At 41.1% G+C, this 13,471-nt stretch overlaps 1 protein-coding gene across 3 annotated transcripts; it reads right to left on the reverse strand.

Annotated features, from left to right (window-relative positions):
- Positions 1–245: 245 nt before the first annotated feature.
- On the reverse strand, positions 246–4,329 carry LOC123096887 (peptide chain release factor APG3, chloroplastic). Of its 3 annotated transcripts, XM_044518678.1 has the most exons (15): positions 4,068–4,327; positions 3,924–3,980; positions 3,451–3,531; positions 3,281–3,338; positions 3,098–3,201; positions 2,975–3,026; positions 2,661–2,710; positions 2,309–2,374; positions 2,042–2,206; positions 1,886–1,958; positions 1,614–1,746; positions 1,253–1,310; positions 949–996; positions 757–840; positions 246–635 (listed from the first exon to the last, which is right to left on the reverse strand). In XM_044518678.1, exons 1-15 carry the CDS (start codon positions 4,299–4,301, stop codon positions 567–569), a joined length of 1,332 nt encoding a protein of 443 aa, XP_044374613.1. In that variant the 5' UTR covers positions 4,302–4,327; the 3' UTR covers positions 246–566. The 3 variants fall into 3 exon arrangements, with proteins under 3 accessions (XP_044374613.1, XP_044374612.1, XP_044374610.1); XM_044518677.1 differs by having other exon boundaries at positions 757–996; positions 2,309–2,310; positions 2,657–2,710; positions 4,068–4,329; XM_044518675.1 differs by having other exon boundaries at positions 757–996; positions 4,068–4,328.
- Between the last annotated feature and the right edge of the window lie 9,142 nt (positions 4,330–13,471).

Below are 13,471 nucleotides of genomic sequence, written 5' to 3' on the forward strand. Positions count from 1 at the left end.
TTTAGTATTTTAAATGATGTTACTGTTCACTCCCGGGCTCATCTGAGCCCGGGAGCCAAAACGCCGAGATGAGATTGGCTACTTCTGACATGAGGTGACGCTGATATCATACTTAGATGTGACATAGTTATGTCACATCTAGATGAGCCCTAGACACACTCCTATTTTTAACTTCTAAATGTCCTTTTTTTTTCTAGATACCTGCGCTCCTGGTGCATAGATTCCACGCAGACACATCACCACTCTTCAGGACTTCAACCACACAGAACTTTTATGTATATTTTCAACCAGTGTCACCGCTTTGTTGTAAAAAAAATGTCGATTTCAGCTACTCAAAATCTGCTCCCATCAGGGCAACTGGAGTGCATTAAATTGTCTACAGACACTAGTGTATATGCAAAATGACCATGAGCAAACAGAAGAGTGTGTGCACGCAAGGAATATGATTCGCGACTCGTGAGTTTTTTCATGTACATCTTGGTCATCGATCTCCATCGACTGTAAGATGCCATTGGATCTGTTCTCCTTTAGGATATGGCCAGAAGCAAACGGAATAGTTAAACTGATCATGCCTTCACTGCAGAAGAAGTGGCCATTTCCTCCAAGAGTTCCTTCTGCTCCAATGCAGCGCAGGACTGTAGATGTTTCAGGATAACGAAATTAACAAACGCTGTGGATTTCTATGTCATGTGCTAGTTCTTCAGTTCCTAAATGGTTGCATGTCACACAATTTGCATATCATGATATGTGATGTACCTGAACAGCTGATTCAATATCTCCTAAAAGGAAGCTAGACAATACAAAATTCATCTTCAACCGATGATCAGTCACTCTGTTGTCCTGTGACCAAATTTGAAATAGACTCAAATATACTTTAGATATTTCAAACATTGGCAACACAAATATTTCAGTGGCATGAAACCCTAAGATGACATAATGTGCTAGTACCTTATAATTGTACGTCCGTATCTTCTCCGAGCGAGCACCAGTACCGACCTTTAATTATTAACAGTGTTAGCAAATTCAACATAGGGTATACCAAAATTTTGCATGGCATTCCTTAAGTTAGTCATGCCAATAACTAAGAGACTTGTGTATTCAGTATCACCACTCAGATGTATATTTTGCGACCATCATTGGTATAACTTTTTTTTTCTGAACATTATCATCTGGGAAACAGATTTCTGTTCCTTTCAGTAGGTCATCTATGAGTTTGCAACATATGAACCTCTGTAGAGAACATACATCATACCTGCAGTAACCTCTGGGTTCTTATGGACTCTTGTTGCTCCCTTAACTTTATCTCATATCTGTAATGTTTATGTAGAGATATATGGGAGATGAAATGAGTCACACAAAGGATTAACTCAACTATGAAACTAACTTATCATTTGACAATGGTAGCAAATGTACAGAGTAAATATGAACTCAAAGAAGGTACAAATTCATGGCTTCTTTGAGAAGAAACTCAAGATAGAAATGCAACTATAATACTACTACGAAAGAGCATCTTTACAAGCAGAAACAATAAGATGAAAGCAAGCATATAGAAGTAACACACAGATTAAAAGGCTGCACAATAACAAAGGATAATTCAGATGATAGAAACTTACAGTTTTGCTCTTAATAACTGGAACGCGCGTTCTTTGTTTTGAAGTTGTGACCTTTCTTCTGTGCAGAATATCCTTATTCCCGTAGGCTTGTGAATAAGATCAATAGCAGTCTCCACCTTGTTAACATTCTGCCCTGCATTGATCGAGAACATACAAGCGTAAAAATCAGTTGTAACATGTAATGTACATTTCCTTCAGAAAGATATTGTAACATACACCCAAAGTAATAGAGTATTATACTAGAAGAATCACACACTCCAGAAGTGATATACCTCCAGCTCCACCAGATCTTGCAGCTTTAAGTTCAATATCTTTTGGATCAATAACCACGTCCACTTCGTCGGCCTATGGTGCCATCAAAAAACAATTATAAAACTTAATAAAAAAAAACATAAAATCCATGTCAGAAATTGGCATCTAATAGTCACCTCTGGCATAATAGCCACAGTTGCGGTTGACGTGTGAACACGACCCATAGTCTCTGTCTGTGGTACACGCTGAACACGGTGCACACCTGACTCAAACTTCAGTTTACTGTAGACTTGCTTTCCCTTCACCTCCATCACATATGTCTTGTATCCACCCTTTTCTGCCTGGAAGATTTAATTACTCGATCAACATGTTTTTATTCTTCTTCCTTTTTGCGAAATAACATGTTTTTATTCAATAGTCAGGCTAAGTTTGCAGGTACATACTTCTGAGCAAGAAACTGGTTTAAACTTCCAATTGTTGAGCTCACAATATCTTTGATACATGCGTACCTGCAGAATAGACATTACACATTTAGTGTGGATTATGTCAATAAAGTCATAAATACGATGCACTATGATTCTGGGAGTATACTTTCGAACAACTGTGACATGAACAAAGATGAACTGAGGTTGCCAAAACTAAAAATCTTTGTTGCACATTGAGTAGTTCTTAGGTCGTTATCCACGTAAATCATGAAATTATGATCAATAAGCTATAATATGCTATTACCTAGACCAAACAACAACATATATACTATCGCAGTTGCTAAATCATACTCGATTTGCATCTACCTACAAGGTCACCAGCCCAAATTCCAGCTTCATCACCTCCAGTGCCAGCTCTTACTGCAGAAACAAAGAAAACAGAGTTCTCAGATACGAAATTTTGAACTAGAGCTGAAGCAATTGTAAGTTAAACACGTCCGCAGTATGGCACTCTTACGTAAGTTTTTCCTGAACTGAATTGGAGAGAATTGGTATAACAAAAATGCCCTAGTTAACATATTTTTACTTGCCTAAATTAGTAGTGATAAAACAATTGCACATGGTCAAAACAACTGCCTAGATAAGTTGATAGGATCAGATGGACACTTGAAAACCAACGCATACCTTCAAGTAAGATGTTACGTGAATTTAGAGGGTCGCTTGGAAGCAGAAGTACCTAACATGAGAAGGTAAGCGCAATGAGAAGTACTTCAACAAGTATAAATAAAAAATAGCTGGCATACCTACCGTCAGTCTTTCCTCGAGCTCCGCAAGCTGATCAGAGAGAGACTCTAGCTCTGAAGCTATCATCTCAGCCATATCAAGGTCATCACCATTCTCTTTTTGCAAAGCTATCATGTTGGTCAATAAAAAAGTATGTGAGCATCCAGTACTTAAACCAAAGCAAAAAAGAAATTGAAACATACCAACCTTTTGTTTCTTCAATCTGCCTTTCACATTCCTTAAATTCCCTATATGCCGTCACAACCTGAATATTTTTCATAAAAAAATCGATAAATTTGGGGAAGATGTCTATGCACAAACGTTCATAACGCCCAAATAAAGAAAAGCAAATGGCACTCGAGTTATGCCAAATATACCTCTCCCAGATCGGAAACAGACTGTGCAAGTTTTTGGTATTCGCTCGGATCTGAGACAATGTCAGGGTCACCCAATCTAATCTGAAGAAGATACTCATTCATTAGATTCCCATGCATGGTAAATTGATAATATATTTGTATGAAAGAATCAAAATTTAAGTTGTATAGCATATGCTTTCCTCGAATAATGAGACGGTAGCTTTGAAGAATTTGACTTGGTCCCAAAATAATACTAATTTTATAACAGAACTACAGGTAGGGAATTTTATAAGGATTAAAACCGTAGAAAATTCGTACGAAAATGCTACTCCCTCCATCTGGAATTAGTTATCGCTCAAATGGATGTATCTTAGCACTAAGACGGAGGGAGCATGAAATAAACAGGCTCTAAAAGGGTTTGTGAAGATTCAGAAAGTAGGCACTGAACAAAGAAGTACAGTCTGCGCAAAAGAAGAAGAAGTACAGAACCATACCGACATTTCTTTCCATGCCTTCTCTGTAGAATCCAACTTTGATATGAGATGTGGCTCCTACACAAAAATACACAACAGATTACGACCCTTGCCTATCTTCAAGAACTGGCCGGCAACAATGAAGCATGGTAAGAGAGACCATACCGCCATGCAGACCACGGAGGCGGAGGAGGAGGGCTTCCTGCGCCGTGTGCCGAGAAAAAAGGGGCTGGGAGGTGGGCTCCGGGCGGTGGGTACGGCGGAAGCTCGAGGCGGCGCCCGGAAGCCGGCGAGGAAGGCCTCCATCTTTTCTTTTCTGCCGAGGAAGGGGACGAGAGGTGGTGATGGCGAGTTCAGGATAGAACAAAGGTGGAGAAGAGCTCCGGTGGTTCTCTCCATTGAGATTGGTGCCACATAGCTCTGTTGGTTCCCTGCTTTGAGATTTGTGTCCCTTGGCTCTGGTGATTCTCTGCCTTGAGATTCGTGTGCGTTTCAGCTATGCACACGATGGTCGAGAGTACTGAAGCGGTGGGCCGTGGACAAGAGCACCGGTAAGAGGAAACAAGAGGATATGGAGCAGCTATTGACTTGGCCCAATGGTAATTTTGTCCATGTACAAAATACAAAAGGTCAATTGTTGTCTAATCATCGAAAACAGTATGCAAGTATATTTCAAAGGTTGTGAATTTTGTAGTGCCATGCTTCAAAATCAAAGAATAGTAATGGCATATTTCAAAACTAGAAACTTTGTAGTGGTATATATCAAATTTACCCAAATAAAAAAACACGCCAAGGCTTGCATGAACTGCCAGAATAGCAATAACAAGTGCTACTTTGGCCTATCAGTATACTTTTGAAACTAAATAATGTTTTATAAAGCTGCAAAAAAAAGTGTACGAAGATAGAAGATATGCAGTAAAATCCATATCATTATACATTTGAAGATAGAAGATATGTGGTACGCTATGTATGAAACTACAAAAATTTTGACCAACCAATTTTGTCACATGCTAAGTTATTCCCAAACTTGGAATGTAGAAAAATAAATCAGAGGGAATAAAACTTACTTTTCAAAGTTTGCTTGAGCATAGCTAGTTTTTTTTTGCAGGGGAGCATAGCTAGTTTTGACTAGGAGTTGATTTTTCTATCGAAATATGCCTCAAATAAAACACTGGAATTATTCAAAACCCTAAATTGTAATTTAGGGATTATTCATAAAACCAAAAATTGAGCTCACAGAAAGGTTGTGACCTTTTGTTTATTTTTTGGGTTGGAACTAATTTCCATAAATATCGGATATTAATTTGAAACCTAAATAAAAATTGGTAATTAAATTGAACCCTAAATAATTTTGGGAAATAAATTGGTATCCCAAAAAGGGTGACAATTAAAATATTTAATTTGGACTGAAAATTACTTTTCATAAGTCCCCAAAATATTTTGTGCCTCTGTTATTTGTCCCAAAAGGGTTTTAATCATTTTAATTTCTGAATCAATTCAAAAATAAAAAGGGAATAATTTTAAAAGGGGTTAAATTTAATTTTGGCAGGATTTTTTTCATAAGCCTTAAATATTGATTTGACCTTATATTAATTTTCTCAGATGATTTTAGAGCAAGTTTGAATTTAAATAATTTTGACATTCAAATGGTAAAATGAAGACGGAAATGCAAAACGGGAAAAAGGAAAAAAAAGGAAAGTAAAAAAGCTAGTTGAGCCCGCCAGCCTTGAAGGAAATATGCCCTAGAGGCAATAATAAAGTATTATTTATTTCCTTGTATCATGATAAATGTTTATTATTCATGCTAGAATTGTATTAACCGGAAACATAATACATGTGTGAATATATAGACAAACAGAGTGTCACTAGTATGCCTCCTTGACTAGCTCGTCAATCAAAGATGGTTATGTTTCCTAGCCATAGACATAAGTTGTCATTTGATTAACGAGATCACCTCATTAGGAGAATGACGTGATTGACTTGACCCATTCCGTTAGCTTAGCACTCGATCGTTTAGTATGTTGCTATTGCTTTCTTCATGACTTATACATGTTCCTATGACTATGAGATTATGCAACTCCCGTTTACCGGAGAAACACTTTGTGTGCTACCAAACGTCACAACGTAAATGGGTGATTATAAAGGTGCTCTACAGGTGTCTCCAAAGGTACTTGTTGGGTTGGCGTATTTCGAGATTAGGATTTGTCACTCCAATTGTCGGAGAGGTATCTCTGGGCCCACTCGGTAATGCACATCACTATAAGCCTTGCAAGCATTGTGACTAATGAGTTAGTTGCGGGATGATGTGTTACGGAACGAGTAAAGAGACTTGCCGGTAACGAGATTGAACTAGGTATCGAGATACCGACGATCAAATCTCGGGCAAGTAACATACCGGTGACAAAGGGAACAACGTATGTTGTTATGCGGTCTGACCGATAAAGATCTTCGTAGAATATGTGGGAGCCAATATGGGCATCCAGGTCCCGCTATTGGTTATTGACCGGAGACGTGTCTCGGTCATGTCTACATAGTTCTCGAACCCGTAGGGTCCGCACGCTTAACGTTACGATGACAGTTTTATTGAGTTTTGATGTACCGAAGGAGTTCGGAGTCCCGGATGAGATCGGGGATATGACGAGGAGTCTCGAAATGGTCGAGACGTAAAGATCGATATATTGGACGACTATATTCGGACTTCGGAAAGGTTCCGAGTGATTCAGGTATTTTTCGGAGTACCGGAGAGTTACGGGAATTCGTATTGGGCCTTAATGGGCCATACGGGAAAGGAGAGAAAGGCCTCAAAAGGTGGCCGCACCCCTCCCCATGGTTTGGTCCGAATTGGACTAGGGAAGGGGGGCGCACCCTTCCTTCTTTCTCCTTCCCCCTTCCCTTCTCCTACTCCCACAAGGAAAGGAGGAGTCCTACTCCCGGTGGGAGTAGGACTCCCCCCCTATGGCGTGCCTCTCCCCTTGGCCGGCTGCCTCCCCCTTGCTCCTTTATATACGGGGGCAGGGGGCACCCCAGAGACACAACAATTGATCCTTGAGATCTCTTAGCCGTGTGCGGTGCCCCCCTCCATCATATTACACCTCGATAATACCGTTGCGGAGCTTAGGCGAAGCCCTGCGTCGGTGGAACATCATCATCGTCACCACGCCGTCGTGCTGACGAAACTCTCCCTCAACACTCGGCTGGATCGGAGTTCGAGGGACGTCATCGAGCTGAACGTGTGTAGAACTCGGAGGTGCCGTACGTTCGGTACTTGATCGGTCGGATCGTGAAGACGTACGACTACATCAACCGCGTTGTGATAACGCTTCCGCTGTCGGTCTACGAGGGTACGTGGACAACACTCTCCCCTCTCGTTGCTATGCATCACCATGATCTTGCGTGTGCGTAGGAAATTTTTTAAATTACTACGTTCCCCAACAAGCCTAGCCGGCCGGCTCAGCAAGCTAGCCTTGCTAACTCGCCCGAACCAGTACGGGAGCACGTCGACCATCCGTGTTATGAAGATCCAGCGCCCCAGGACGCACCACGTCGCCTTGTCATCAACCTCCCGACCGAAAACCTCCCTTCCATGATCCTGCATTTACCGCGCCCATGATCGCACGTCCGGCCACTCCCCACACGACCCGAGCTCGAGACCATGTCCTATAAGAACCCCACGAGCTCATCTCGATTTTGCCCCAACTTATGTCGTCCATCGCCGTTAGGTTGCGCCTTCGTGAACCTACCGCGTCCGCCTTCTGCTAGAGCCGCCGCCAGCCAAATTTCTGTAAGCCACCCCACTAACACCTTCACCACATCCAGGCGCACCTGCCAGACATCCTTCACGCCTCCAACGCTTCCCCCAGAGCTCGAATCCGTTGAGAGTCGAGCATTGTCGTCGCCGCGAGCTCGACGTCGGGAAGGTGAGCACGAACCCGAGCGCCCCAATTTGTCTCTTGTGTTTCTCGGGTCCACACGTGCATGCCTGACCTAGCTGCATGCAAGGAGCGCTTGGAATCGACGAGAGTGTCTTCACCTGAAGATTTCCGCCGCCGTCGCCCCCGTCGTCCCCGAGCCAAGCTAGCTGCACCAACCAACTATTATCGCTTTAGATCCACCTTAGATAGTACACAACATTAATGCTATTACTGCCTTACCCCGTGTCAAGAGTCCTATGTGAAAAGTAGATCCACCTTAGATAGAATACAAGTATTACTGCTTTCTGCAAATGAAACCAGCCACCACTTGTCCCAAGAACATAATTTAGATTTGCTTATATTTCATTCAAGTGAAATTTGCCATTCGATGTATTGACCCTTAGAGCATCTCCAGCCGTTGCCCCCCCCCAGGGGGCTCGTAAAATCGCCGCCTGGGGGCGAACCAGCGCTAAAATCGGTTTGGGGGCTTTCGGATTTCCAGCCGCCGGCCCCAGGGTCGCCCCCAGACGCCTTACTTAAAGTTTTTTGAACAAAGGTTCGGCTAAAATTCGGCCAAAGGGACAAAGATTCGGCTAAAATTTGGCAAACATGACATTACTTGGCGACTTAAATAGTTTTTTCATAGCAAAGTTAAATACTTAAAAAAGGCCGCAACTACAGGCCGAAGAACGCGCTGAGCGCGGCGAAGTCGCCGCCATCGCCGTTCTCCTCGTCTTCCTTCTCCTCCTTCATGTGGCCGCCCCTGCTGGACCCCTGCCCGGTGTATGCTGTTTTTTTTGCCTATTTCAGTGTTTCGCAGAAAAGGAATATTAAACGGAGTCCAAACGGAATGAAACCTTCGGGAGCGTGATTTTTGGAACAAACGTGATCCAGAGGACTTGGAGTGGACGTCAAGAAACGAACGAGGTGGCCACGAGGCAGGGGCGCGCCTACCCCCCTGGGCGCGCCCTCCACCCTCGTGGGCCCCTCGTGGCTCCACCGACCTACTTCTTCCACCTATATATACCTACGTACCCCGAAACCATCGAGGAGCACCACGAAACCTAATTCCACCGCCGCAACCTTCTGTACCCGTGAGATCCCATCTTGGGGCTTTTTCCGGCGCTCCGCCGGAGGGGGCATCGATCACGGAGGGCTTCTACATCAACACCATAGCCTCTCCGATGATGTGTGAGTAGTTTACCACAGACCTTCGGGTCCATAGTTATTAGCTAGATGGCTTCTTCTCTCTCTTTGGATCTCAATACAAAGTTCTCCTCGATCTTCTTGGAGATCTATTCGATGTAACTCTTTTTGTGGTGTGTTTGTCGAGATCCGATGAATTGTGGGTTTATGATCAAGATTATCTATGAACAATATTTGAATCTTCTCTGAATTCTTTTATGTATGATTGGTTATCTTTGCAAGTCTCTTCGAATTATCAGTTTGGTTTGGCCTACTAGATTGATCTTTCTTGCAATGGGAGAAGTGCTTAGCTTTGGGTTCAATCATGTGGTGCTCGGTCCCAGTGACAGTAGGGGAAACGACACGTATTGTATTGTTTCCATCGAGGATAAAAAGATGGGGTTTATATCATATTTGTTGAGTTTATCCCTCTACATCATGTCATCTTACCTAATGCGTTACTCTGTTCTTATGAACTTAATACTCTAGATGCATGCTGGATAGCGGTCGATGTGTGGAGTAATAGTAGTACATGCAGGCAGGAGTCGGTCTACTTGTCGCGAACGTGATGCCTATATACATGATCATGCCTAGATATTCTCATAATTATGCACTTTTCTATCAATTGCTCGACAATAATTTGCTCACCCACCGTAATACTTATGCTATCTTGAGAGAAGCCACTAGTGAAACCTATGGCCCCCGGGACTATTTTCCATCATATTAATCTCCCGTCAACTAGCTATTTCTGTCGCCGTTTATTTTGCAATCTTTACTTTTAATCTTTATCATAAAAATACCAAAAATATTATCTTATCATCTCTATCAGATCTCACTTTTACAAGTGGCCGTGAAGGGATTGACAACCCCTTTATCGCGTTGGTTGCAAGGTTCTTATTTGTTTGTGTAGGTACGAGGGACTTGCATGTGGCCTCCTACTGGATTGATACCTTGGTTCTCAAAAACTGAGGGAAATACTTACGCTACTTTGCTGCATCACCCTTTCCTCTTCAAGGGGAAACCAACGCATGCTCAAGAGGTAGCAAGAAGGATTTCTGGCGCCGTTGCCGCGGAGTCTACGCACAAGTCAAGACATACCAAGTACCCATGACAAACTCTTATCCCTCGCATTACATTATTTGCCATTTGCCTCTCGTTTTCCTCTCCCCCACTTCACCCTTGCCATTTTATTCACCCTTCTTCTGTTCGTCTTTTCGTTTGCTTTGATGTCTTACTTGGCTCGTTTGCTCGTTTGGTTGGAATAGTTGTTTATTTATTGCTAAACAGAGAACCTAAGATTTATGGATCCTCATCCGCTTGCTAATATTTTTAAGAGATCCAATTATGATGAACCAATTGCTAGTGAGTTTTGTGCACTAGATTATCTTTATAAGGTTTTGCTTGAAATCCGTGAATCTGAAAATTGTGATGAAGTGCTTTATGAAGTGATTCATGATAGATCTTTGAATAAAAAGCATGATTGCAATGATGTTATTATAAATTCCATTAATGTCAATTGTGTTAATGATATGCAAAACCCTAAGCTTGGGGATGCTAAGTTTGCTATGTCTACTACTTGTTGCAATGATCATGATTGGGGTGATTCTTCTTATGATCTTGAAAATTTATTTAAGCCCAATGATGAATATGAGATTGATAATGTTTGCAATAATATTGAAAGTGGGTTTGGAAGAGTTTCAACTTTAGATCCCACATATTTGGAGAATGTTCAATCTTATGAAATTTTTGATAAAAGTGGGTTTGGAGAGGTCATGACTTTAGTTAATGTTAATCCCACTATTTTGGAAGAGTGTCAACTTTGCATGCATGTGGATCGTGTCGAAAATATTTTATGTGATAGATATTTTATTGAATTTGCTTACGATCCTACATATAACTATTATGAGAGAGGAAAATATGATTGTAGAAATTTTCATTTTACTAAATTACCTCTCGTTATGTTGAGATTGCTATTGTTTCTTTCCGCTTCCTTGCATATGCTAGTTTTTGCTTGCCTTGCAAATTTGTTTGCTTATAATATGCCTATGCATAGGAAGTATGTTAGACTTAGATGTGTTTGTCATGTGTTTTATGATGTTATCTTTGCGCTTCAATTCTTGTCTTTTATGTGAGCATCACTAAAGTTATCAATGCCTAGCTAAAAGGCTTTAAAGAAAAGCGCTTGTTGGGAGACAACCCAATATTTTTACTTGCTGTTATTTAATAAATAATCCATCTAGCTTCTGTTTAGATGTGGTTTGTGTTTTAATTAGTGTTTTTGCCAAGTAGAACCTTTGGGAAGACTTGGGGAATATCTTTGCGATCTTGCTGAAAAAACAGAAACTTTAGCGCTCACGAGATTAGCTACAACTTTTTACTGGAGAGTGATATTTAGTTGATTCTTTTTGAATATGATTAATAGATAAATTCCTCACGCCCAGCAATTTTTAGAACTTTTGGAGTTCCAGAAGTTTGCGTTAGTTACAGATTACTACAGACTGTTCTGTTTTTGACAGATTCCCTTTTTCGTGTGTTTTTTGCTTATTTTGATGAATCTATGGCTAGTAATGGAGTTTATGAACCATAGAAAAGTTGGAATACAGTAGGTTTAACACCAATATAAATAAAGAATGAGTTCATTACAGTACCTTGAAGTGGTGTTTTGTTTTCTTTCGCTAATGGAGCTCACGAGATTTTCTATTAAGTTTTGTGTTGTGAAGTTTTCAAGTTTTGGGTAAAGATTTGATGGACTATGGAACAAGGAGTGGCAAGAACCTAAGCTTGGGGATGACCAAGGCACCCCAAGGTAAAATCTAAGGACAACCCAAAAGCCTAAGCTTGGGGATGCCCCGGAAGGCATCCCCTCTTTTGTCTTTGTCCATCGGTAACTTTACTTGAAGCTATATTTTTATTCACCACATGATATGTGTTTTGCTTGGAGCGTCTTGTATGATTTGAGTCTTTGCTTTTTAGTTCACCACAATCATCCTTGCTGTACACACCATTTGAGAGAGACACACATTAATCAAAATTTATTAGAATACTCTATGTGCTTCACTTATATCTTTTGAGCTAAACAATTTTGCTCTAGTGCTTCACTTATATCTTTTAGAGCATGGTGGTGGTTATATTTTATAGAAATTATTGATCTCTCATGCTTCACTTATATTATTTTGAGAGTCCTTTAGAACAGCATGGTAGTTTACAAAGTGCATTGAATACTAACAGAAGTTTGATACTTGATAGTTGTTTTGAGATATAAAGGTGGTAATATTAGAGGTGTGCTAGTTGAGCAATTGTGAAATTGAGAAATACTTGTGTTGAAGTTTCCAAGTCCCGTAGCATGCACGTATGGTAAACGTTGTGTGACAAATTTGAAGCATGAGGTGTTCTTTGATTGCTTTCCTTATGAGTGACGGTCGGGGACGAGCGATGGTCTTTTCCTACCAATCTATCCCCCTAGGAGCATGCGCGTATTGCTTGGTTTTGATGACTTGTAGATTTTTGCAATAAGTATGTGATTTCTTTATGGCTAATGTTGAGTCCATGGATTATACGCACTCTCACCCTTCCATCATTGCTAGCCTCTTCGGTACCGTGCATTGCCCTTTCTCACCTTGAGAGTTGGTGCAAACTTCGCCGATGCATCCAAACCCCGTGATATGATACGCTCTATCACACATAAACCTCCTTATATCTTCCTCAAAACAGCCACCATACCTACCTATTATGGCATTTCCATAGCCATTCCGAGATATATTGCCATGCAACTTTCCACCGTTCCGTTTATTATGACACGCATCATCATTGTCATATTGCTTTGCATGATCATGTAGTTGACATCGTATTTGTGGCAAAGCCACCGTTATAATTCTTTCATACATGTCACTCTTGATTCATTGCATATCCCGGTACACCGCCGGAGGCATTCACATAAAGGCATATTTTGTTCTAAGTATTGAGTTGTAATCTTTGAGTTGTAAGTAAATAAAAGTGTGATGACCATTATTATTAGAGCATTGTCCCAAGTGAGGAAAGGATGATGGAGACTATGATTCCCCCACAAGTCGGGATGAGACTCCGGACGAAAAAAAAGAAGAAGGCCCAAATAAAAAAATAAAAAAAATGAGAGAAAAAGAGAGAAGGGACAATGCTATCCTTTTACCGCACTTGTGCTTCAAAATAGCACCATGATCTTCATGATAGAGAGTCTCCTATTTTTTCGCTTTCATATACTAGTGGGAATTTTACATTATAGAACTTGGCTTGTATATTCCAACAATGGGCTTCCTCAAATGCCCTAGGTCTTCGTGAGCAAGCAAGTTGGATGCACACCCACTTAGTTTATTTTGTTGAGCTTTCATATATTTATAGCTCTAGTGCATCCGTTGCATGGCAATCCCTACTCCTTGCATTGGCATCAATTTATGGGCATCTCCATAGCCCGTTGATTAGCCGCGTCAATGTGAGACT

The sequence above is a fragment of the Triticum aestivum genome, chromosome 4D (genome assembly GCF_018294505.1).
Source record: "Triticum aestivum cultivar Chinese Spring chromosome 4D, IWGSC CS RefSeq v2.1, whole genome shotgun sequence".
Taxonomy (NCBI): Eukaryota; Viridiplantae; Streptophyta; class Magnoliopsida; order Poales; family Poaceae; genus Triticum; species Triticum aestivum.